Below are 25,063 nucleotides of genomic sequence, written 5' to 3' on the forward strand. Positions count from 1 at the left end.
AGAAATTTTGGAAATTCAGATCAGAAAAGAACACTTAAAGCTGGCTTTATTCACGTAAAACATGGTCATATGTTTAAAAAAAAAATCCTAATCTGCAAAAAAATTGAAAGAGATAAGTTTAGCAAGGTCAAAGGTTACAGAGGTCATATAACAGTAATTGTATTCTGATATTCATGTGGCAATCAGAAATCAAAATTTAAAAGCAATACTGTTTATGGTAGCATAAAACTATGAAAGAACTTACGAAAAACCATAACTAAAATACATGCAAAATGGGTATACTGAAAATTAAAACATTGCTGAAAGAAATTTTAAAAGACCAGTCAAATCACTATGTTGCGCACCTGAAATTAATATATCACTGTATGTCACCTGTATTTCAATAATAAAATTTTTTTAATTAAACATTTTTTTTAAAACATTAAAGACTTCAGGGGCACCTGAGTAGCTCAGTCATTAAGCGTCTGCCTTGGGCTCAGGTCATGATCCCAGGGTCCTGGGACCCAGCCCCCATCAGGCTTCCTGCTTAGCCTCTCCAACTCCCCCTGCTTGTATTCCCTCTCTCGCTGTGTCTGTCTCTGTCAAATAAGTAAATAAAATCTTTTTTAAAAAAATTAAAGACTTAAATAAACAAGGTGATCCCATGTTCATGGGTCAGAGACAGTATTGTTAAGATCCTAGAATTTATCTGTACATTTAACACAGTCCTAATCAAAATCTCACCAGGTTCTTTGGTAGAAATTGACAAGTTGATTCCAAAATTTATGTGTCTATGCAAAAATCCTAGAATACCCAAAAGCAATTTTGACAAAGAAAACTTAACGGAGAACTCACACTACCTGATTTCAAGATGTACTATAAATTACAGCTAATGCAATCAGGGCAGTGTGGTATTATTGGTAGGCAATAGATTTATAGACCAGTGGAATGAAATAGAGTCCAGAAATAGACCCATGCGTATATGGTCAATGAAGTTTTGACAAGCTCATCAAGGTAATTTAAGGGGGAAGGAATAGTCTTATCAACTAATGGCACCAGAACAGTAAAATATTCATATGCAAAAAACCAGCGGGAGAACATAAACCTTGACTTTTACATCCAAATGGAGCACAGACCTTAAATAGGAGACTTAAAACTATAAACTGTATATATCAAATAAAAAAACACAGGTCTTTCTTTAAAAGTTGATGAATTGGACTCCCTCAGATTCTAAAATTTTGCTCTTCAAAGGGCACTGTCAAGAAAATGAAAAGAAAGACCTCTCCGCCACTGCCGGTCTGGGGGAGATTATTTACAAAACAATACCTGATAAAGGACTTATATCTAGAATATTATAAAGAATTCTTACAAACTCAGGAAGAAGAAGGAAACCGCCCATTGAAGAAGACTGGCTTAGCAAGTGCCAGCAAATATATAGGACAGGTGGGCCGCTTCTTACGGGGTTAAACAAATATCGTGATATTTATTCAAGAGAAATGAAGATGTTTGTTCACAAAGAAACTTGCAAGAATGTTTATAGCAGCTTTATTTTTAATGGCTCAGAAAGAGAGACAACCCAAGTGTCCATCAACTAATAAATAAATAAACTAATTGAAGTTTGTTCATGCAACGGAAAACTACTTGGCAATGAAAAGGAATGAATTCCAGATACACCAAACAACGTGGGTGGAACACTAAAGTGATAGAAACCAGACCCAAAAGAGTACACATGGTATGATCCCATTTACCTGAAACCTAGAAATGGTAGAACCACAGTGACAGGAAACAGCTCTGTGGTTGGCGGTTGCCCAGGGTGGAGCAGGGGATGGACTGCAGAGGGCTACAGGGAGCGTCCCATGGGAATGGAAACATTCTACATCACAGTTACGGTGATGAGGCCCATGAATGTTTCAGTTTTTCAAACCTCATCAAATTGTATACTTAAAATTGGATAATTGGGAGTCTATGTTGATGATTCCTCAATAAAGCTGATTAAAAACAAGGTAAGCACAGTGTGAGACTATATGGAAGTGTTGGTTGAGGCGTGAAGTTAGTGTAGTTCAGATGGAGGGTGAGCACAGGTTAGACAGATCCTTCACAGATGGGATGGAATGGGCAGCATGCACTTGGGCCCTGAGGGATGAGTAGCATTCAGATGCACAGAGAGGGGAAAGGAGGGCTTCCTGCATGAAGAAGGAGTTTCTGCCTGCAGAGGAGAAAGTCTCAGGCTTGGCATAAAAGGAGATTTGGTTCCTGTCTGCAGCTTTGCTCTTATTAACTTTAATAATATTTTGTATATCTTGACATTTTATATATATTTTTTTAAAGATTTTATTTATTTGAGAGAGAGGCAGTGAGAGAGAGCATGAGCGAGAAGAAGGTCAGAGGGAGAAGCAGACTCCCCATGGAGCTGGGAGCCCGATGCGGGACTCGATCCCGGGACTCCGGGATCGTGACCTGAGCCGAAAGCAGTCATCCAACCAACTGAGCCACCCAGGAGTCCCGTATCTTGACATTTTAAAATAGCTCTTTAGGCTTTGCCAAGAACTTTGAGTTCACTACCCTGTGTAACTTTAATCTCAGAGGCACTGTCAACTCTGTACCTCAGTTTCCTAACTTCCCATTCTTCTGGGGAGTTGAGGTGCTCCTTGTCTCTCTGGTGACCGCCATGATGAGGGAAGGTGACTACAAGTTGTGAGGGGGGCAAGGCTGTCGTGGGGAAGGTCTGCAGTTCTCTGGGAGGGAGCCCCCCTCTCACCTCCTAGGAAGTGACCCTTCTGTGTTGCTTCCCCTTCAGGGTCTTACTCTAGCTCTTTGCCCCCCCCCCCACTGCCACTTCCCCACATCAGGCTTCTCTCTCAACCACGGGGGTTCCCTTCAGCCGCCTCCTCCACTCCAAGAAAGGTTTTGGTAAGGTCACCATTGTTTTCTTTCCTTGAGCCAAATCGCGTGATTTTGTTTCTTTCTTTCTTTCTTTTTTTTTTTTTTCTTTAATGCTTCTTTACCTGTTGGCAGTGATGACCACTCTCCCCTTGAGACTATTCTCTTGGCTTCCAAAATGTCTTTCACTTTTTGTTCTTCCACTTCTATTTCTCTAAGGCCACTTTGCTGTTTCCCTTTTTTAGTCTTGGTGTTTCCCGGAATCCTGACCTTGTTCTTCTTTTCTCACTTGACACATTATCCTTGGGTGGTCACGTGTACTTGTGTGATGGCCGCTGATGCCGATCACCCTCCAAAGTTCTCTGCTCTCTCCCGGAGCACCAGCTTCATGTTTCTGAACTGCCCACTGGGTATTTCTTACCATCTCCATCTGGATATTCCTGCGCATCTCTGGCTTTCGTGGCAGAATCATTAAGAGCACAGATTCTGGAACTTGGCCTGCCCCTGAACTTGACTCCTGACCCCACCACTTAGTAGCCCTGTGCCTTAAGCAAAGTACTTAACTCCTCTCTGCTTTGATTATCCTCCCTAAAAACCAAACACAGGATGGATAATGATAGCACTGGCCTCACCTGATGGTTTGATGAACAGCGAGCCGTGCGTGTATGTCCTAGTCGCTCCTGCTGCTGGGGCACAGCCGTGGGCTTCCTGGGCCCTCTGCCTTCTCTGACGCTCTTCTCTTCCCAGCACATTCGGTCACATTCTCAGCCAGCTGCTGTTTCCCATTTGGGAACTTTGGAGTCACCCGGGACTCCCTTTTGTCACTGTCTCTGTTGTCTCTCTGCCTTCCTAGTGGCTCGTACTGCCTTAGCTTGGTTACCTCCTGCTCTTTTATTTTGAGCCATGAGGTTAGTTACCTAAAGGATCTTTCTGCTTCGGCACTTGTTTGCCTGTCCTCTTCCCCTTGAGGCGGGGAGGGATCTTTCTGAAACAAACACAGCAGTGATGTGCTTGTGCCTCACTGCTTGGGCCTGTATTTTTCAGACGTGGCTTCCTAGAGCCCTGAGGTTCTGTGGCAGGAACTGGATCACCTCCATGGGATGAGAGCACACTGGGGAGAGACCGAGGACACATATGAAAAAGGACTGATCGCTTCCTGTCTATCTCTTGCCCTACACTCCCCGCCTGAACACCAGACACAGCAGCTTTGCTTTCGTGTCTCCTGCTGTCACAAAACACCTCTGGCTTTCAAGGGGCACCTGGGTGGCTCAGTCAAGCATCTGGTTCTCAGTTTCAGCTCAGATCATGATCTCATGGGCTCTGCACTCAGCGGGGTCTGCTGGATATTGTCTCCCTCTGCCCATCCTGCTCTCTCTCTCAAAGAAATAAATAAATCTTAAAAAACAAAACAAAAAAACAACAACCACCACAACAAAAACCTCTGCTTTCATGATAAAGTCCAAGATCTAAGCGAGACATGAGAGACACTTCATAAACTGGCCCCATTGCTGGCCCAGCATTGATGGTGTGCTCCGCCACAAATGTAACATTTGGTGAACACGCGTGCCATCCTGTTGCCTATGCCAACAGTGCTCAGATGTCTCTGTCCTCCCTTGTGCTCCTTTCTCTGTGCAGACGACCTCTACCTTTGCCTCACTTGCTTGGCTCACTCCTGACAGTTCCCTCAGATCCAGCTCGGGCGTCCCCTCCAGCCATGCCTTCCTGTTCCTGTCTCCAGGGGCAGCTGGGCAGCCTCATCTGTGTCCCACCGGCCCTCACTGTTCCGACGGTAGAACCTTCTGTGTAGGTTTGTCCTCCCCTACCAGCCACCCCTCCCAGGAGGGCAGGACAAAGACCGCGCTGCCCTTGCTTGTCACTGTCTCCCGGGCATTTTGCACATTGCCCCGCACATCGTAGGTTCTTGGTAAATGTTTGACTTACTGCCTGCCTCAGTGACATGAGTGGAGATGCAAACCTCGTAGCATGGTTTTTGTAACAGGCGCGTCGCTGTCTTGCTGTGCTTCCTCTCTGGCCGCCCTCACCCCGTGGTCTCGCGTCATTCGGCCATGGCACTCCTTCGCTTGAGCCTCTCTGAGCCTCTGGGCACACCATTTCCCCTTCTGAGTTCCGTACTCTCCCTCCCCCGTACGTCTCCCCACCAGCAAGCCCCTGACCTCCGAGGCCACAGGGAAGATTTCCTGTGACAGGTACCTAGCCTTCCTCTGTGTTCCCTCAGCACACTCTGGAGACCCACGGTGTCCTCCGATTTCGGAATTACAGGCTTTTTCTTTTTCTTAGCACCTTAGATTTCAGCTCCTTGGGAGCAAGGAACGTGTCTCTTTTGTCATTTTGTAAGACTAATGTTCCTTTAGCTGCTTCTCCATGTTGAGTCAAGTCCAGGGCTTGCAATGTGCCCTAAGTGGTCCTTCACAGTCCGTCCTAAACCACCTCTGTTCTGGCCTGGTCTCCCGCCGCTGCCTGTGAGCCCTGAACGGCAGCCCTTTCCAAAAGCAGCTGGTGGTTTTCTGAGCGTATCTCATGGAGGACTAACCATGCAGAGTCTATCCACATGCTCCTTTCTGTTCTGAAAGGTTGGCTGTTCGCAGGGGCTCTCTTTTCTTTAGGATAGTGTATTCTTTTTATTCCATTTTTTTAAAATGTATATAATATTTCAGGCATATATCAAAGAGAGTAATACAGCGATCCCCTATGTATATATATCCAGCATAACAAAAACAACATTTTAAAGAGAGAACGAGAGAAAGATTCAGAGAGAGCTAAATCCCTTATTTTTTTCCCTCTCTGATCCCATTTCCTTCCCTTTCTCAGTGAAGAATGGCTGTCTTAAATATAGTATTTATCATTTCCATATGGTTTATTATTTCATGTTTTATCTGTAGAAGATCGGTAATACCATTTTTGCATTTTTAATACACTATGTAAATAATACTACTTTGGCCGCATTCCTCCACTAGAATCCTTGCATGTAAAATACCCTTGTTTTGGAGCTTTATCCGTATTGTTGCACGGACCCTCAGATAACTTTCCATTGCTCTGTAGGTTTCCTTACAGGACTCTCCTGCAGTATTAACCCACACTGTTCGTCAGCGTTCTGATTTTCAGTTTTTCATTGTTAAACCAATTTGTAGTGAACATACTTGTATAAAAGAAAAATCTAGTCTTTTTCTAAGATTAAAAACAAGGACTCTGTGGGCGCCTGGGTGGTTTAGTGGGTTAAGCCGCTGCCTTCCGCTCAGGTCATGATCTCAGGGTCCTGGGATCGAGTCCCGCATCGGGCTCTCTGCTCAGCAGGGAGCCTGCTTCTCTCTCTCTCTCTCTCTCTCTCTCTCTCTGCCTGCCTCTCTGTCTACTTGTGATCTCTCTCTGTCAAATCAATAAATAAAATCTTAAAAACAAACAAACAAACAAACAAAAAAAACAAGGACTCTGGCAGCAATATCCTAAGTGAATAGTACACCTGAAAGCCAGTTTTGCTCAGAATTACCCCTTTACACGCAAACACCATACATCTCTACCATTAGCTCTAACTGGCAGTAAGCTAGGGGGCTCATAGTTTGATTGCAAAGTTTTCACCAGAATTTACTTTTCTCAGCAATTTACAAGCCACATCTCATATACATTTAGGTCCTTTTGCCTTAAAAAGTTAAATGTGGGGACGCCTGGGTGGCTCAGTGGGTCAAGCCGCTGCCTTCGGCTCAGGTCATGATCTCAGGTTCCTGGATCGAGTCCCACATAGGGCTCCTTGCTCAGTCAGGAGCCTGCTTCTCTCTCTGCCTCTGCCTGCCGCTCTGCCTGCTTGTGCTCTCTCTCTGACAAATAAATAAATAAAATCTTTAAAAAAAAAAAATTAAATGCGAGCCAGAATTAGAATGTTAAAAAAAAAAAAAATTGAAAGCTCTTTAAGATCTGAGGGAAAAGCCTATTAAGTTGTAGGAGAATAACAGCTTGAAGTCAAGTGTGAATGCTGTTTCTCATTTGTGATAGTAAACTTGAAGTGGCCTCAAATCAGCTGGTCCCACACCAGCTTTCTTAGGAACAGCTGGGAGCAGTAGCCACAGCTCCTTGAGGTGGACCAGTCAACATTTTCGGCCCTCACCAGTCAGATTTTCTGTTATACCCAAATGAAAGAGCTTACGTTAGAACTGAGTCTTACTTCCTTGTTTTGTCTTCTTCTAACAAGGAAAGCGGATTGTTAGTATTCTCTTTGAAAATAAACAAAACTAGCCTTTCTTCTCCTAAGGAAACAATTTCAGATCCTTTTTGCTTTGATTCCTACAACTTGTTTAAGAATTCTCTTCAATTTTGATGGAAGGTACCATGGATTACCTCTGCTATCCTCTGAAGGGACGCTGGGAGGACGCAGACAGAACCCCAGGTTGCTGGTATTTTGTAAACTCAACAAAGGCCGCTGTCTGCCTTCACTTGCCCCTCTTCTTCTGACTAATACCAAGAAGTGTACTTCTTTCAAGCATTTTTAATGCTTTCCCTTTTTGTTTGGGCATCAGTTCATGCCTCTGAGACTTGCCATGCCCTGGGTAAGAACTGACCGTCAAAGTTCCTTTGGTCTCAGAAAAAACTCCTGAAATTCCCTTTATTCCTCAAAGGTGCTGCTAACAAATTAAAAGAACCTTAGTAATTTTTTTCTTTATGCATTTCCATGTGAATACACTTTGTACACAACCCCAACAAATTTTTGCCTTTTATTTTCATAATTTACAAAATAATTTGCATATTTGAAATGTATATGGCTAATGCAGTTCACTATCCTATTCCGTTATTCTTTTACTTGGCAATTTTACTTCAAGGAATTTATCCTGTACATAATCTCACTTCAATATGCTAAAAAATCATATACAAAGGTGTTCATCACAGTGCTGTTTAAAAAAAAAAAAACTGGAAATGTTGCAATGATTGATTAATAATGGGCTAAAGATAAATAAATTATAGTATATCCATAAGCTTAGATGTCCATTCCTGGCCCTCAACATTTATTGAATGGATCAAGGACTATATTGTTCAATGAAAAAAGTGTGAAGTACGGAACAGTACACATTGGGTGAAATAAAAAAGATGCGTGTATATGTATAGCCTTGCCACCTTTAACATTTCTGGGACCACAGGCAATAAAGTGCTGGTACATAGTAGCTACCTGTGCGTCATGGCAGTGGGTGTGAGCAGAAAGTGTAAGGTTTACTTTTAACCTTGGAAGGTAAAACAAAACTGAACCTCAAGTGGAGAAGACTTGAGCAGGTTTCTGGACCTACCTCTTGGAGTTCTCCCCAGTCGAATAATCTGCATGCAAATTCCACCTGCCACACAGCCCCAAGCCCTGACCCCTCTGGCTTTTCAGCTCACCATGATGCTGCCGTGCACTCCCTGGGTCCCAGTCTGGAACGTTCTTTAGGCAGTTACTCTCTTCTAGGGATCCTAGTCCTGCACTGCAGATGTACACCAGCTGAAAAGTCATTTCATATCTTTTGCCCATTTTTTAAGGTATTAATAGCAAGAAGGTTATTTGGGTTTGGTTAGTCCGTCATGACCAGAAGTGGAAATCTTATAATACATATATTTAAAGTCATTGTTTTAAGAAATAAGAAGATAAAGCTGTGATAGAAAGTGATTGACTCTCTTATCCTAGAGAAATAATTTAATCCAACACGCTTCTTTGAAGGATGAGGAAATTGAGGTACAAGTCCAAGGGGCTAGTCATAGCTTGCCCTCAGAGTGACTCAGGAAGCCCAGTGCCCCTCAGTCTGTCTGAATCTCTATCCACTATTTTTTCCTCGATACTGGAAAATTCTCCTATGTTTGCAGTAGAATTTTAAGCTGCCAAACTTTTTTTATTCTTTTGAATCCCTGTAATTTAAACATTCTCCTCACTTTATTTTTTTGTTATATCGATAGTATCATTGATCCTGCTGTTAACAGAGGCATGAAGAAAAAAAATCATGCATGTGTATTTTAGAATATGACATTCTGCAGAACTATAATACCGAATAAAACCCAGAAAAGGAGACACTTATTTCTCTCTTTTTTTGTTTTTTGTTTCTTTCAGTTTGTTTTCCTTGCTGTCTAAAAAACACAACAAAGTTCTGGAACAAGCCACACAGTCCTTGAGAGGGTCACTGAGTGCCAACGATGTTCCTCTACCAGATTACGTAAGTAGTTAACCTTACATTGTCAGTAACACGTTTCCCTTTCATTGTTAGGTTCATAAGTAATGATCTCTGTTCTCAAGGTCTGACTATGATCTTGGTGCCTCTAATATGCAGACAAAGGAATGGTGTCTCACATCAAGGGGAAAACTTTTAAGTGATTATTAACAAGTGGTTAAAGAAAGTCAGCCCTAAGCCAGTTACTGTTAATAATTAGGACCCTTGTTACCTCAGGCAAGAAACCCACTCAAACTAGTTACATGGAAGCAAAAGAAGCGGTTTCACAGAAAACACGCAGTGGTTTGTCACTGAACTCGAGGGGCAGAGATACAGGGGCTGGATTTCACAGAGAACCAGAACCTGAACTTGAGAAGCCTTTGGATTCAAGAACATCCTGTCTTTTTGAGGCTCTTCAGTTTCTAGGCTCTGGTTCCTTTGCTTCCGCTTTACTCTTGAGCTATTATTCTCGATTGGCCAGATTTCCCTATGTGTTGACTTGGACCTAAAATAGCCACTCCAGCCTTCCTCTCGCTCTGGGAGTGTCGTATCAATAGCCGCCTGACCAGTCTTGAAGCCCCAGTTCTCCGTTCCAGGGAGAGACACTCTTCAATGGCTCCACTCAGCTCAGTGCGCTGCGCTGGTCCTGTGAGCCACGGTCAGTGGTGGACAGCACTCACGTGTTGCCATGGTTTCATCCACTTTAGAGATAAAGAGCTTATTCCCACCTCACCTCAGATAATGACAGCAGAGTGGAATGGGAGCGGCACAGGCATGAACATTCTAGAATAACAGGAAGGAGAATATTAGGAGTGCCTTCAGGGCAGTGCCACTGTCCGTGACCTTCCTTACATTTTGGAACATGGCTTGGATGAGGATGCTAAAAATTATCTTGTCATAGACCACAGAAGTAGTCCATCGAGTTCTAACAAGGACAACAATTCTCAGTGGGTTGATACTTAAGAACTTCATGAGAGAATTTTTAAGTTCGGAGTTTGAAGTGGTGATGCATACCAGACAGCCGGCGAACTTGTTTTGTTTCCTGTGGTTTGTTTCATTTCTAAATGGCTGTGCTGATACGAGACTGTGGGAACGGCCCCCAGTCCCGATAGCGGTCGCTGATAAACAGAGATGGCTGGGTGCAGCCGCAGCCCGACTCGTGCTGTTTTTCTTCCCTTTTATTTATTTTGTGTATGCGTGTGATGTGATGATCTGTCATTCCCATTAAGGTATTAAGTTTGTAATTCCAAAGGACTTCTCTTTTACCCAAAAAAAAAAAAAAGTATCTTTGATTATTTTCCTGCTAACTGAATATTCTCAACTTTTTCCAAAAATTAGCATAATAGCTCACTTCTATCCGAGTCAGGACTTGTTATAAGAAAAATATTTCTTCCTAATCATTCCTTGAAAACCTCAGTTGGGGCCTCTGAGTGGCCGTGGGGATTGCGTTTATTAAGAACTTGAATTCAGGGACTCCAGGGCAGCTCAGTCCGTTAAGCATCCAACTCTTGATTTCAGGTCAGGTCATGATCTCAGTGTTGTGAGATAGAGCCGTGCATCAGGCTCCGTGCTGTGGCTGGATCCTGCTTAAAATTCTCTCTCCCTCTACCCTTCCCTCTCCAAAAAAAGAGAAAAAAACCCTTCAATTCCTCTATAAGTTTTTTTTTTAAAGATTTTATTCATTCACTCAACAGACAGAGATCACAAGTAGGCAGAGAAGCAGGCAGAGAGAGGAAGGGAAGCAGGCTCCCCGCTGAGCAGAGAGCCCGACGCGGGGCTCGATCCCAGGACCCTGAGATCATGACCTGAGCCAAAGGCAGAGGCTTTAACCCACTGAGCCACCCAAGCGCCCCCTCTATAAATGTTTTGTTATTTTTATATAATTACCATTTGCTTACATAGCACTCCTATGTCATTTCTTCCACAAAAATGTGTTGAATGTATTTAGTGTTGAGGGTGTGCTAGTAGCATTCTCCTGTAATCAGAGACCAGAAAATCACTATGTCTTTGAGAAAATGGATCATATTTAATGGTATCCGCCAGTCATGAAAGTGATTATGCAATGAAAGGATAGGTTAAGCTCCTAACAGACACACCAGTTCTACTATTGAAACTGATAGTTTTTAAGTTGCTGACTTGTTCTTGCATTAAATTTTCTCTAGGTAAAAATGAATTTTTTTAAGTATCTGGTTCATAGAAATACACGGAAAATTCCACGTAGAATCTGTCATTGACAGTCCTTATTTTAACATTTGTGTGTGAGAGACTTTACGAATCACAACAGATGGGCTAATGAACTCAAATTTTGCCATCTTTCCTCAGAGTTCATTGCAGAGGGTGGGTCACCCTGATTCAGTAGTGGTGATGGCATCGGGGTCCATCGTGATGGCAGCCACTTAGCCATGTGGTGACGAGAGAAGTCACTGCTGTGTGTTTTCTTTAATCATAACTGAGCGTGTTCCCTTGTCATTCCCACAGTGCAAAACACTATAAGTGATCTGTGTATTTGAAACCATGTTCCCACTGTCATTCTCTTTGAAATTGGTCATTAACTGGGAAAACAAAATGTTTCTCCCTTTTTTCCCCTCCCTAGAAATCTTAATTAAACGTCTCTGCCAACAGCCACATAAAACTCTGTGTTCTGGACTCATGCTGTAGACCACATATTTGTAAAGATGGAGAAGGAAAGGGTCAAAATGCAGCAGTGGGTCCCTGACAGCATAAGAGGTCACTTCTATCCGAGCCGTGACTGTCCTTTCCCACCGGGATCAGATGGGTTTGAATAAGCGCTCAAAAATAATCATGTGTTCTTCTCACTGTAATACACAGAGTACTCTCAGTCTGCCTGGAGCTTTCTGAGTTTATTAAGAAAACACTTACTCTCATTGTACTGTGTAATTCACAAGTCCGTTGAGTAACAACATAGAAAACAAATAGCAAGTTAAAAAAGCATGAGTGTTCACCCTTCAGTACGGCCTTGTTTGGTGGGACAGCTCAGGGGAGACCTGAAGCCTTCCACCGGGTTCTAGATAATGAGGGGACTGGCTGCTGAAGGGGAAATAAAACAAAAACTGCACTCAGGTCCTCTTTGGGAGAGAGAATGCTGAGCACAGAGAGGGAGAGCTGTTTCTGCAGCCTCTCTCCAGGGGCGGTAAAGACGTCTGGGAAAGCACGTGCAGTCCAGCCGGCCATGTGGCTGCACTTTGCTGTCTTTTTAGGGTTTCCTAAAAGTGAAATCAGTGACTAGAGCAGGGGAGAATTCTAAAGGAGAATCTTTCCGCATCTTTTTTTTTTTTTTAAAGCCACTTGAGTCCTGTACGACAGACCTGAATACATAAAGTGAAACAAAAATAATAAATGAGCTGTAATTGTGGTTTAAACCTATACCTGTGGTTTTTAAATTACGAATATTGTTACAGTGTCCTCTAAGCTTTTTTCCCCTAATTTCCGGCAACCATCTTGGCAAGTATTTAGGATAAGAGGAATCTGAGTCTTATTCTAGGTGGAACCATAAGGAACCAAATTATAATGTCCTTTTTAAAAAAAAAAAAAAAAGATTTTACTTATTTATTTGACAGAGAGAGAGAGGGAGAGATCACAAGTAGGCAGAGAGGCAGGCAGAGAGAGAGGAGCAAGCAGGCTCCCTGATGAGCAGAGAGCCCGATGCGGGGCTCGATCCCAGGATGCTGAGTGCTGAGATCATGACCTGAACCGAAGGCAGAGGCTTTAACCCACTGAGCCACCCAGGTGCCCCTTATATTGTCCTTTGATCTTCAACCAACCTGGGAACCTTTCTAAAGGACTGACTCTGCCATCTAACTTTAAACAGTAATTGCAAGGACAGAAGCTAAAAAGACGCAGCCAAAAAGATGAAGGAGACAGAATCAGAAAAATCAGCTAGAGTGTAAATAGCAGCTAAGAGTTTATCATTGAATGCTAAGCAAGTGTAATGTTACCAACTTGTGTATATGTGTCTGTGTGGATGTGTCCACACACACATTCCAAAGGTTCTCCAAGTTCTCATTTTTACTTTCCTTTACCCATGACTGAACAGTAGAGTTGTCCAGAGGCTTTATGATGAGGGATCGTTTCACTGGCAGCTCACAGAACGTGTACTTGTGTATTCTCGTGCTTTAAATTGTTCTTAGTTTTAATTCATAATATGATAAATACCAATGCATATTATGACATAAAAATGGGTTTTTTGAGAGCATCAGAGATTTCCAAGAATATTAAAGGGTCTTGAGATCAAAATACTTCAGAACCAATGGAATATATGATCTGTCACACACACAGACACACAAGCACACTCACACAGACGTGCACAAACATCCATGCACACACACACAGAAAGAACAAGTAAATATATGCTGTTTCATATCCAATGATTTTTTTTGTCTGTGATATTCTTCTCTCCTGGTAGGATTGAATGTACTTTGAAGGCATGAGTCTTCTGTCTTGGGCTGAAAAAAGTAGGCTAAATATTAACCAATTAATTGATGAGAATGAAGCTCCATGTCCACACCTCCGCTGCTCTTGCAGGCGTCCGAAACTGCAGAGTTTCAGATCTAAATTATATCTGTAAGACATTAAATTTGAGTGGTTTGGTTGTTTCCCTAGTCACAAAAGATAGTTTCCCACATGTAGGGGACATGTGTAATTTTTAAGCTGAATTATATATTTTCTCATTAATTTATGCATGATCTTTATGTCAGAATTGCTTCTTTTCTGGGGCACCTGGCCCGCTCAGTTGGTGGAGCATGTGACTTGATCTCAAGGTCATGAGTTTGAGCCCCACAGTGGGTATAGCGATGGCTTTAAAAAAATGTTTAAATTGCTTCTTTCTTGTTCAAAGGGTAGTTGTAGTATTCTTTCTTTTAGTTCAGTACACGTAAAACAGGTTGTTCGACCTCTACTTGATCTAGTAATTCGCTATCTTAAATTCTAACTTCCTAAAGAGCAAGCACCATGTATTTGAAATTTGTTTTGATCAAGTCTTGATGGCTTATCATTATCACTCGGCATGGAATCCTAAAATATTGCTAACGCTGGAGTATGCCATTTGACCTAACCTTTTGAACCAATAACTCTTAAGATTTATTTATTTATTTATTTGTTTTGGAGAAAGAGGGAGCTCATGCACAGGCCTCAAGCAAATGGTGGGGGAGAGACGGAGGAAGAGAGAGAATCCCAAGCAGACCCCGCTGACTGCAGAGCCCAGCGCAGGGCTTGATCCCATAACCCTGAGATCATGGCGTGAGCTGAAATCAAGAGTCAGACGCTTAACTGACTGAGCCACCCTGAACCAATAACTCTTATTCAGAGTCTTTTATTTCATTTATATTTGCTTTTAGACATTTCTTCAGAAATATATTACAAGATATTCTGAACTGATTCCGCATAACAAGAAAACTTGAATTCAGGGATTTTTCAGTTTTCCTCCCTTGTATTTTAGGCAGTTATATTTTTAAGATTCCTTGTTAGTGTGTACTTTTTAACTCAAATCTTAAATTCATTTGACTGAAACAGTTGATGGATAGGTAATCTTGAAAAATATCTTCAGCTGTTTGTTTTACACGTGTGTGCCTTTACTGAGCTAGTGTTAAAACACTTCCTTTTACATACACAGTCATAAATACGCATACATACTACATAATACTTCTTGTATTTCAGTGTTGGTTCTGGGTGAGACTGTCACTTGGAGATGTTCCTGTGGGGTATAGAGGCTGGGATAGAGAGTTTAACATTGCTAGAACATGGGAATGGCTATGTCATATCCAAGGAGTTGGAAACGATGAAATTTGCCTTTGTTAAAACCGTTCCTTTTAGATGTTATTACTTTTGAAGGAATCACTTTTGGACATTTATTCCAGTGATGAGGGCATTAATCAGGATGTTGCTAAAACTTCTGTTTGGGGATTATTTTAGCATGGTGTGAGAGGTAAAAACGAAGAGGGCCTAGTACCCATACACAGGGATTCTCAGTGGCTACATACAATTCTGTATGACAAATTTTGTAAGAGGTCTGTAACCAAACTTGGGGGTTTTCGGAAAAGGGAGAGAACAGTTTGGGGGAAGTAGGGAAGGAATTGTGCCAGTTTTCATGGCAAGGAGTTGCAATTTGAGCCAGGTAGCATTTTGAAAGGAGAGATTGAAATGGGAAAACAGTCTGGGGTTATGCTTCTTGAATAAGGGTATAGAGGTGAAAACAGCACATCATCGCCTTTGGGTTTCTCGTGTCCAGGACAATGTCTGGCATGTGATAGGTGCTCACACCATACACAAAAATTAACTCAGGATGGACCATAGCCATTAAATGTAAGAGCAGAGACTGTACAATCCTTAGAAGAAAATATGGGAGTAAATCTTTGGTAACAAAATAAAAACAGACAACTCTTAGACTTCATCAAAATTTAAAACTCTTGAGCTTCAAAGGCCACCATCAAGAAAGTAAAAGGACAACCCACAGGATGGGAGAAAATGTTTGCAAATCTTATATCCAATAAAGGACTAGTTAGTATTCATAATACGTAAAGAATTCTTAATAGCTCAGTCACAAAAAGGACAAATAGTCCAATTTTTTAAAAATGGTGACTGTTTTGTAACCTGGTTCTGTAGTTTATGTATCTTACATAGCTGTCCGGTCTGGGCAGGTCATTTTGCCTCTCCCGGCCTCAATTGCCCCATCTGTAAAATGGGAGTGACAGTAGAACCTACTACCCAGGGTTGTTGTCAGGATTAAATGAATGAACAAGTCCAGGGAGGATCCTTGGTGCATCGCAAGTGTTGAGTAAGCATTAGCTACTGCAGTTACGCTGTGCAGTTCATGTTTGGGAGAGGGATTCTGGGACAACAGAAGCCAGCTCAGGAGACGAAGATGTGTGTGTGCCCTCTGGTGAGGGGAAGACTTCCTTCAGGAGAGCTATGACATAGGTAGAGGGGAAGACAACAGAAGCCACCATAAACTCATAGTTGATCGGCAACATGAGGAAGCATCTTTGATCTGTCTGGGGACACCTCAGTTGTTATTTGGCACCAAAGGGTGAATCTCAGCCCCAAAGGGGGACCCTCACTTTTCAGCATGCTCCCTGATCTTAGAAATATACCAGGGCCGAGTCTGTCCCAGAGCCCCTAAGGTGAACCACACCAGAGTGGCCACCAAGATCAAAGCAGTGGCTCGCGCTGGCATTTTTCTAGTCGGTCAACCAGTCCTCCTGAATGCCAGATGTCCCACGAGGCCTTGGGCGAGCCAGTGCTTGGGATGCTCACCAGTCCTTGGGATGCTCACCAGTCCCATCTCTGCCTAATTACACAGCTAAGCACTACTTTCCATCATGCTTGTGTCTGGTGGTTGCAGGAGCATCAGACCAGCTATAGTCAGTGGGATGTAGGCAAATTTCAGCCACAGTGACCTTTATACCACCAAGATGACTGTCATCAAAAAACAGAAAATCACAAGTGTTGGTGATTTTGTGTTTTTTTTTTTCTCCTTTGAGACTTTCAAGATGTTTTAACTCATCAGGTATTTCCCCTGCTCCAGCTCTAGGATCAACCAGATCTTCAAGAAAGATCATGAAATTTGAATCAAGATCTTTGTAGTTATTTTCATAATGTAGAAACTGCTGTTTAAAAAAAAAAAAAAAAAAAAAAGCCAAATCTTCTGAATAAGGTTGGTGAACATCTCTAAAAGAAACAAGTGCTTTGGGGCCCCGGGGTGGCTCAGTCAGTTAAGCACCTGCCTTCAGCTCAGGTCATGATCCCAGAGTCCTGGGATCGATCCCCGTATCAGGCTCCCAGCTCAGCAGAAAGCCTGCTTCTCCCTCTCCCTCTGCTGCTCCCCCTGCTTGTGCTCTCTCTCTGTCAGATAAATAAATAAAATCTTAAAAAGAAAGAAAGAAACAACTGTTTTGATCTCATATAGGTCTCAAGTCCCACATTGATTAGGTCCCAGGAAGTTTCTTCCTTACTACAATTGATTTTAAAATTCAAATAAATAAAGCTTCTAGCAAGTGAACAACCCCCCTCTGCCACCACCACTTTAATTATAAACTGGACCTGACTTTAACATAATCAGACTGGTTTTCTAGGTTGTATTATAACTTGGCTTTAAATACACTTCTAAATAAAAAAAAAAAATCTTTAAGTACACTTCTGAATTACGAGTTTCAGAAATGTTCTTAGGATTCTAAGGACAATATTTAGTCGGAGGATTCCCTTCTTGTTTAGAAAAAATTCTTTGTTTTTAGAAAACACACCTCTGTTGAGGGAAAGATAATTCCCATTTTTTTATTCCTCAAGAGGAAATTTGTCCTGTATCTGTTCTTAAGGAGTATGGCAGAATATTCTTTTTAAGGATTTTTTTTAAGAAAAATTATCATCAGAAATACTCAAATAACTCTTATTTTCTTTCCTCTGGCTTATAAAAGGAAATGGGATGCATTTGCATTGAAATCTGGCAATGATTAATTAACTTTCTAAGCAAAGTTTAAAGAGTACAGAAAACCCATGCATATTAAATTCAGTAGCTCTGTGTGATAGATTTGTAAAAACCAGTGATCACAGTGTTTTCCCCTTCCTGTTGTACTGAAAAAATTCTTACCTGCTGCTGTGCAGAGCTTATATGAAAATACCTTTTCCTGACAGTCTCCAAATTTTCTTTTATTTATTTAAGAAATCCTAATTTTAATTTTCCATTTGCTCAAATTTTTATTGATTTCTCTATCTCTCCCTTTCTGCCTGAGTTGGTAGTTCCGAATAGGAAGAAAAGAAGTCTACTATTTGGAATTTTCTTTGATATATCCTTGATTTACATGGCAAATAGAAAGCAGCTGTCTATTTAAGCATCTAATTCTTGAAACCATAGTCCCCTCAAGCGTCATCTGGAAATAATGTAGCTTGTAAAACAAAGCTAAGAAGAAAAGGCAATGTTTGTTTTATGTGGGATGAATGATTTCTGTTGGGGTCCTTTAATTCGGCTATTATGAGGGTTATTAAAAAGCAGTATTACAAAAGGGGTTTAAATGAAAAGAATTTTTTTGAGCTGGTATCTTATTATTACAGTTGATTATAGTCAAAGCTGCAAATGTTTTATAAATGGCACTTTATTTTTGTTTCTCTAAATAAGACCCCGAAAAACCAGTAATCTTACTCATTGTATGAGTAGAAATTCAGCTCTTTCCATAGTTGATTAAATTTATGAAAACAAATTATATTTGAGAATTCAACTTTGCCTGTTTTTCTGGAAATTTCGTGGATTTCTGGAAAATTCTTAATCTTCACAAGAACATTTGAGGATCACCTTACAAATGCAAGGACAGACAAGAAAGCATCAGATCTATCTAAACTTCAACTATTAGAAGATTCCATTAACAACAGAGAGAGTCGAGCCTAAATTATTTATTAATTTATTCATGGATTACCTGAGTTTCTGAGATGTGAATTTGGAGATTTCAGTCATGAGAAATGGTACATGTAGGAAAGTAGAAAGGCAGTTTAATTTGTGCTTTGACCATTGTTAGAGGCTTTTTCATGATTGGAATGTATTTTCTTCCTTTTTTAATAACAGCAAAGCAGTTATTTTTGGAAAGTTGACCTATGAGAACTAAATTCGGTCCTTAGATGCATTTGGTGCCAGGGAAATGAAATTACTTAGCATGTTTGTTCAATAATCATTGGGGCATGGTTAATTATTTTCACGCATGTGAGGTCCCTGTAATCTTTCACCTGGTATCTTCTATGACCTCAGGTTTGCATTTTGATTGAGGTCATGAGGAGACTATTGTGTTGCTCTCAAACCTGTCTTTTTTTTCTGGAATATGCAAAGCCAGCTGACCATTTTTGTGATTGAATTAATGGCATCCTTTTTAGGGTCATATTCTAAGGCTAAAAGGTACTGAGCCTTTAATAATTAAGGACTGTCTCTCTTATGAAGTTGTTTTATACTGCTCATTAATTCAGATAAGAGTAACTTTTGTTTCATTATGAGTAGTGCTTCTGCTCATTAACCAATTCCAAGTACTGAATTTCCCATACCCATTGTGAATGCTCCATCATATCATTACTAGCACTCTCCAGGTTAACAGTTGGTAGTAACAGCTACAAGAGAATAATGCATGTATAAACACACTCCATATGGTTTCTAAAATTCCTTATTCTTTCATCCCACATGTTAGCTACTACTATTTTTTTAGGTACTTCCCTCTGTCCTGTGAAGATACCAGTAAAGATAAAAATCTCCTCCTTCATGAAGCCCATGTTCTAAAGAAGAACAATATCTAATGACTGTCAGCACGGGTGAATGAATGAATGAAATGTTAGAAGGTCCCATGGAAAAATGAAGCAGGATGAAGGGATGGAGAGTGCTGACAATGGGAAGTTAGCAGTGTAACTGCGTGGACAGTGAGGTGCTTGCCTCATTGAGAAGGTAACATTTGAGCAAAGACAAGTCGGGTGGCTACTCAGAAGACGTGTTCTAGCAAGATGGAACAGGGAGGCCAGAGGGCTTGAGGAAGGAGCCTCCTGGAGCTTGACAGGGTGGTGTTCACATCTCAAAAATTCAGGGTATTGTGGCCGGCAAGGAGATGATCTGGATCACATTGATAATTGTCTTGAACCACTGCTGATTGAGGAGTAAACCAGAAAAATTTTAGGTACAGCAACAGCCTGGGAATTAGAAGACCTGTGCTCTGTGTTTTTTACCTTTAATTTGCTGTGAGCTTGGGCAACTTATTTCACCATCCTGACCCTTGATTTCTTTGCCTTTGAAGTGTATCTTGAAGTAGGAAAGCCTGGGTGGCTCAGTTGGTTGAGCGTCCAACTCTTGGTTTTGGCTCAGATGGTGATCTCAGAGTCCTGAGATCAAGCCCTGTGTTGGGCTCTGTGCTCAGCCCAGAGTCTACTTGAGATTGTCTCCCCCCCCACCCCACCCCGCCCCGTGCTCTTACGTGCATGCTGTCTCTCACTCTCTAAAATACATAGACAAATCTTAAAAAAATAAAAATAAAATCTAGCTTGAGGTAGATTTTTGAGTGTGATTTCCTTAACATTAGCGTTCTCTGGTTCCATCATTTCTGTGAGGATACACTGGGCAGATAGAAACGGATTTGTATAGGATTGTGGGAATGCACAATCAGAGGGGACTCCACCCACATCATATTCTGTGTGAACAATGTCCCCTAAAACACAGCCTGGAATATATGTGTGAATAGTGTGCGCCCTAGGGTTACAGAACCAGCGGGCCAGCGCAGGAAGAGCTCAGTAAGAAATACAGAATCGAGGGGCGCCTGGGTGGCTCAATGGGTTAAAGCGTCTGCCTTCAGCTCAGGTCATGGTCCCAGGGTCCTGGGATCGAGCCCCACGTCGGGCTCTCTGCTCAGCGGGGAGCCTGCTTCCTCCTCTCTCTCTGCCTACTTGTGACCTCTGTCTGTCAAATAAATAAATAAAATCTTAAAAAAAAAAAGAGAAAAGAAATACAGAATCGTGGTGCCGTTCCTTTCTTTAAGGGTTTGAGACAGACATTTGTAGATATCACTGAGTGATGGACATATTTGTACATAAGATAAATCAGCTTATGGTTTATAGAATGCTGCAAATAAAAGGCTTCTCTGAGAAGGCATCGTAAAAATTTTGGGAGGTTTTCATTTGAATCTCACGTAGTGAAAGGGCCTTTAACTTAGAGTCAGTATGGAGAGTGGTTGAGAGTATCAGCTTTGTAAGGAGAATTCTTGGAAGACAGACCCAGCTGTACGGTTTTTTAGTTTCCTGAAATTTCCCTACGGAAGCAGCAGATAGAATGCATCAGCACTCACTCACTCACACTAACATCTGCAGCAATCTAGAACGCATGGTGCCCACGTCAAACCCAGACCACTGAGAGCTACAAGATCCCTGTAGTGTGTGTGGGAGGAGCTAGAAGGACCCAAAGAGACATCTGAGAGATCGGAGGACAGGAGGACCCCCAAGTAGCCAGAATGGGCTCTCTGGAAAGACCAGTTTGAGGAAAGCAATGTGAAACCACTAGGGATTTTGCATTCTCTAATTCATGGTTGAATGTAAGCTGTCCGCCGTAAGAGCTGAAGGAGTTCTAGACTGTGGGCCCTATGAACCTTTAAAACTAAACAGCTCAAGTTTTCCTCGAGGGCCAACCCCCACACTAAGGTGAAGCTACTAGAAATAAGCCCACAGAGGAGGTCAGGGACACTAAGCAAAAAAAAAGAAAATTCAGATAAATGTAGGGTTAGTGAAGAGAGCCATGAGATCCCAAAAAGGGCATGACTATATTTAGGAACACTTCATACTATAGCCCTAGAGTCCTGAGACTAGAAAAGTGCTACCTTGACCCACCTCTCCCTCCTAACGTGTTAGGAAAACTAACTTCAAGGGAACCTGGGTGGCTCAGTCAGTTGATGTCTGCTCTTGGTTCAGGTCCTGCATGATCCTGGGGTGCTGGGATCAAGCCTCACATGGGGCTCCCTGCTCAGCAGGGAGTCAGCTTCTTCCTCTGCCGCTCCCCCCGCATGTTCTCTCTCACTCTCTAACTCATATGCTGTCTCTCTCTCAGATAAATAAACTCTTTAGGAAAAAATAAACTAACTTCATTAGAAATGAGCAAAAGAGAATGTCAGTCAAATGCAGTGCAAAGGTAGAAGATAAAAGAGAATAAGAGAATAAGAATATCTGTACTGATAATGAAAGCATGCGATGTACCCATAAAATAGATGAAAACTATTTAATAACTTTTCCGAATAACTAAAAGAAACTAAGAAAATCATACAAGATAAAACATGTGCCCAGCTGGCTCAGTCAGTAGAATGGGTGGCTCTTGACCTCAGGGTCGTGAATTCGAGCCCCATGTTGGATGTAGAGCTTACTTTAAAAAAAAAAAAAAAGAACAGAAAAACATAAATCAGAATTATTAAAAAATTGATATTTTTCCTAAATAAAAGAATCATTTTAGAAATGTCAGCTGTACACAAGTATTTACTAAGTAAATAAATATAATGCCTTAAGAGTAACAGAACATGAAAAGGTGAAAAACTTGAAAGCAAAAAGGAATGAAAGAAAAAGGCTTTGAGAGACAGTGACTAAAGAATAAAGGCAAAGATCCAACAACTATAAAATAGGAATCCCTTAAAAAGGAGGAAAACTACTAAAAGTTATACTTCAAGAAAAATTTCCTAAAATTAAGAAGAGAAAAAGAGTCAAAACTGCATGTGGAAAGCACATATTCTGTGCTTTGGGCCACCAGTACCGACACAGAGATAAGGAGAAGGTAGTTCAGGGATAGCTGGCAGAGAGACCAGGCACTTTAAACGGAAGAAAATGAAGCTGTCAACACACTTTCTGACAACAGTGCCAGAAGAAGATGGAATCACATTTTGAAGATACTCAAAGAAAGCACAGGGGTTTTATATCCCACCAGGCCGACTTCCAAGTATAACAGACATAGACAATCTTACTAAATCTAGGAACTCAAATATTGTTTCCTTCCTAAGGTCCGTCTCCCACTACTCTCTCTGAGTGGTGGTCAGCAAAGGGTTTTGATAAAGAGCCAGAGAGTAAATATTTTAGACTTTGTAGGACACATGCTAGTCTCTGTTGCCTATCTTTGTATGGCGTATCTAGTTTTTGTTTTGATTGGTTTATGTATAACCCTTTAAAAATGTAAAAACCATTCTTAGCTCAAAAGGTCATATTAAAATAGGCCACAAACACAATCTGGCCCGTAGTTCATGGTTTGCCAGCCTCTGTATCGAGAAAGAGCTTTAGACAACCACGCTGATGGGACAGTCACAAAGGCTAGTGGTGAGCATTATCTACATTTTTTACTAGTGGAACACTAAATGATATACCTGAAGGAGCAAGTATAGTAAGTAAAGGCTGTTTTTCTGACAATAGGGATATAACTCTTAAACTGTGGAGAGGGAAATGGGGAGAGCATGTGAAAAGTAGAATAAGCTTGCTGATTATAGTTAACTGGGAGTTAAAGGATATTATTTCAGTTCGGATCCTGGAAGAGAAGTGGGCAGTAAAAGAAATTAGCTAATTTCAGTATTGCTTATGATAGGGAACCAATAGAAAATGATAAAAAAAAAAGGGGGGGGGATGAGAGAAATTTAATACAAAGTTATTAATATAAAGATTACCATTAGAATAAAAATAGAAACTTCCTAAATACCAGAAAATATACCTAAAAAACAAAATATGAAAAGAAAGCAACAAAATAGACACATATCAAAAGTCTACTTATTAAAAAGACTTAGTTACATATAAATATAATATAAAATTATATGGGAGCACTGAAACCAGCCAAACTGATCTTTAAAACTCAGTCCATAAGAACTGGTTGAATAACTTTTGGTGCACTTAAACAGTAAGGTACTATGCAGCTGTAAAAATGAATGAGAGGTATTTCTGTAGAAAGTCTATGTGCCACCACATAATCATCCTCAGGATAGGTTGGTGATATCCATTTGTTATCTATTTGTATTTAAAAAAAAAAAAAAACAGTGGGAATGCCTGGCTGGTTCAGTTAGTAGAACATGTGACTCTCAATCTTGGGGCCATGTGTTTGAGCCCCACGTTGGGGTAGAGTTTACTTTAAAAAAAAAAAAAAAAGGAAGGGAAGGTAGAAATTTTTTTGAACACCTACCTGTAAGAGTGAAGGAAAGTGATAGGAATAAAATGAGCCTCCGAATAGTCCTTATTCTTTAGATTTAATTGAAGAACTACATAGATAGTTCTTAAAGGAACAAAACTTCCGCCTATAGAATTGAGTTGAATATTAGTGATTGCACATATAGTATGATTATAAAAGGAAATTTAAAAGAGCAGCCTCTAACATTGAAATACATTGAAATTAATAAACCTAAATATATATCCAGTTGGTGGCATAACCAACCAACCAAGTAACTCTAGGCTATACCTTGAATACACAGTTGGAAAAAAAAAAATTAAACTGTTTTTACTAGTCATATTTATGTAGAAGCCTTGGTGTTGTTATTTCAAGAAACACGTGTGTAATGTGAGATAAAACAAACGAATGGTTGTGCAGTATTCTAATTTTGCTTCCTCCATTGCCTTGGGAACCTGGATTCTTGGCACAGGAACAGTATATGCAGATGTAAAATAGAAGAGATTGAGTAAAACCCCTTTGATCTTAGCTTGAATAGAAACTATTTCTATGGACTCATATTTTTGTTTGTTTAATATCTCTAGCTATGTCTAGTCATTCTACTTCTGTCCTTTGAACTTATGGAAACAGTGACCAACCCAGTCGCATAGCACTGAGCATCCTTAGCAACCAGATTTCCACTAAAAGGAACAAAGAATTTATCCTGCCTTTTATTATAAGATGGAAGAAAACAATAGAAAAGGAAAAGTTCCTCTTTGGAGAAGTTTTACAGCGAGAAACTGAAAAAAGGATAGAATTAGAATATGACCATTTTGCAAACCTTAACAAATGAATGCATCCAAGCATGGAGCACGACTAGCTGCTAAACTTGCAAAAACAGACAATGAGACATCATGTGCCTTCTGTTGCAGAACACGCCACCGTTTATGAAATAGTTTTGCTTTAAAAGAAAAAAAGAATCAAACCTAATATGATCAAGCCTTTAGATTAAGCTGCTAATTTATAGGAAAGTTCCAGAACAGAAAAACCTTAACTGCCACCACCAAAAACCAGATTACAGGAAACTATATGGGACAAATAACCTGGTTTATTCAACTAATAAATTGCAATGAAAATGAGAGAAACACACTTTAATAAAAACTACTTGCACTATAAAAATTTTATTTGGATCCTCATTCTGTTTTTTAAAAAAAGAACAAGAAAGGCCTTTTTTTCTTAACCTAATTAGATAAGATTGGGCATTTGATAATTTTCAGAGATGACTATTAACTCTTTTATGTGTGAGAATGGCATAGTGAGAATGGCATAGTATTTTTTTTTTAAGATTTTATTTATTTATCTGAGAGAGAGGCAGTGAGAGAGAGCATGAGCGAGGAGAACGTCAGAGGGAGAAGCGGAC

At 40.8% G+C, this 25,063-nt stretch overlaps 1 protein-coding gene across 2 annotated transcripts in view; it reads left to right on the top strand.

Moving 5' to 3' along the window:
- DYM (dymeclin) overlaps positions 1-25,063 on the top strand; it is a 338,342-nt gene that overhangs the window by 222,188 nt on the left and 91,091 nt on the right. For both annotated transcript variants that reach the window (XM_032882545.1, XM_032882546.1), the window contains one exon: positions 8,936-9,038. In XM_032882545.1, the coding sequence (XP_032738436.1) occupies positions 8,936-9,038 (103 nt within the window). The remainder of the gene's footprint in view (positions 1-8,935; positions 9,039-25,063) is intronic.

The sequence above is a fragment of the Lontra canadensis genome, unplaced genomic scaffold (genome assembly GCF_010015895.1).
Source record: "Lontra canadensis isolate GAN:19392208 unplaced genomic scaffold, GSC_riverotter_1.0 scaffold82, whole genome shotgun sequence".
Taxonomy (NCBI): domain Eukaryota; kingdom Metazoa; phylum Chordata; class Mammalia; order Carnivora; family Mustelidae; genus Lontra; species Lontra canadensis.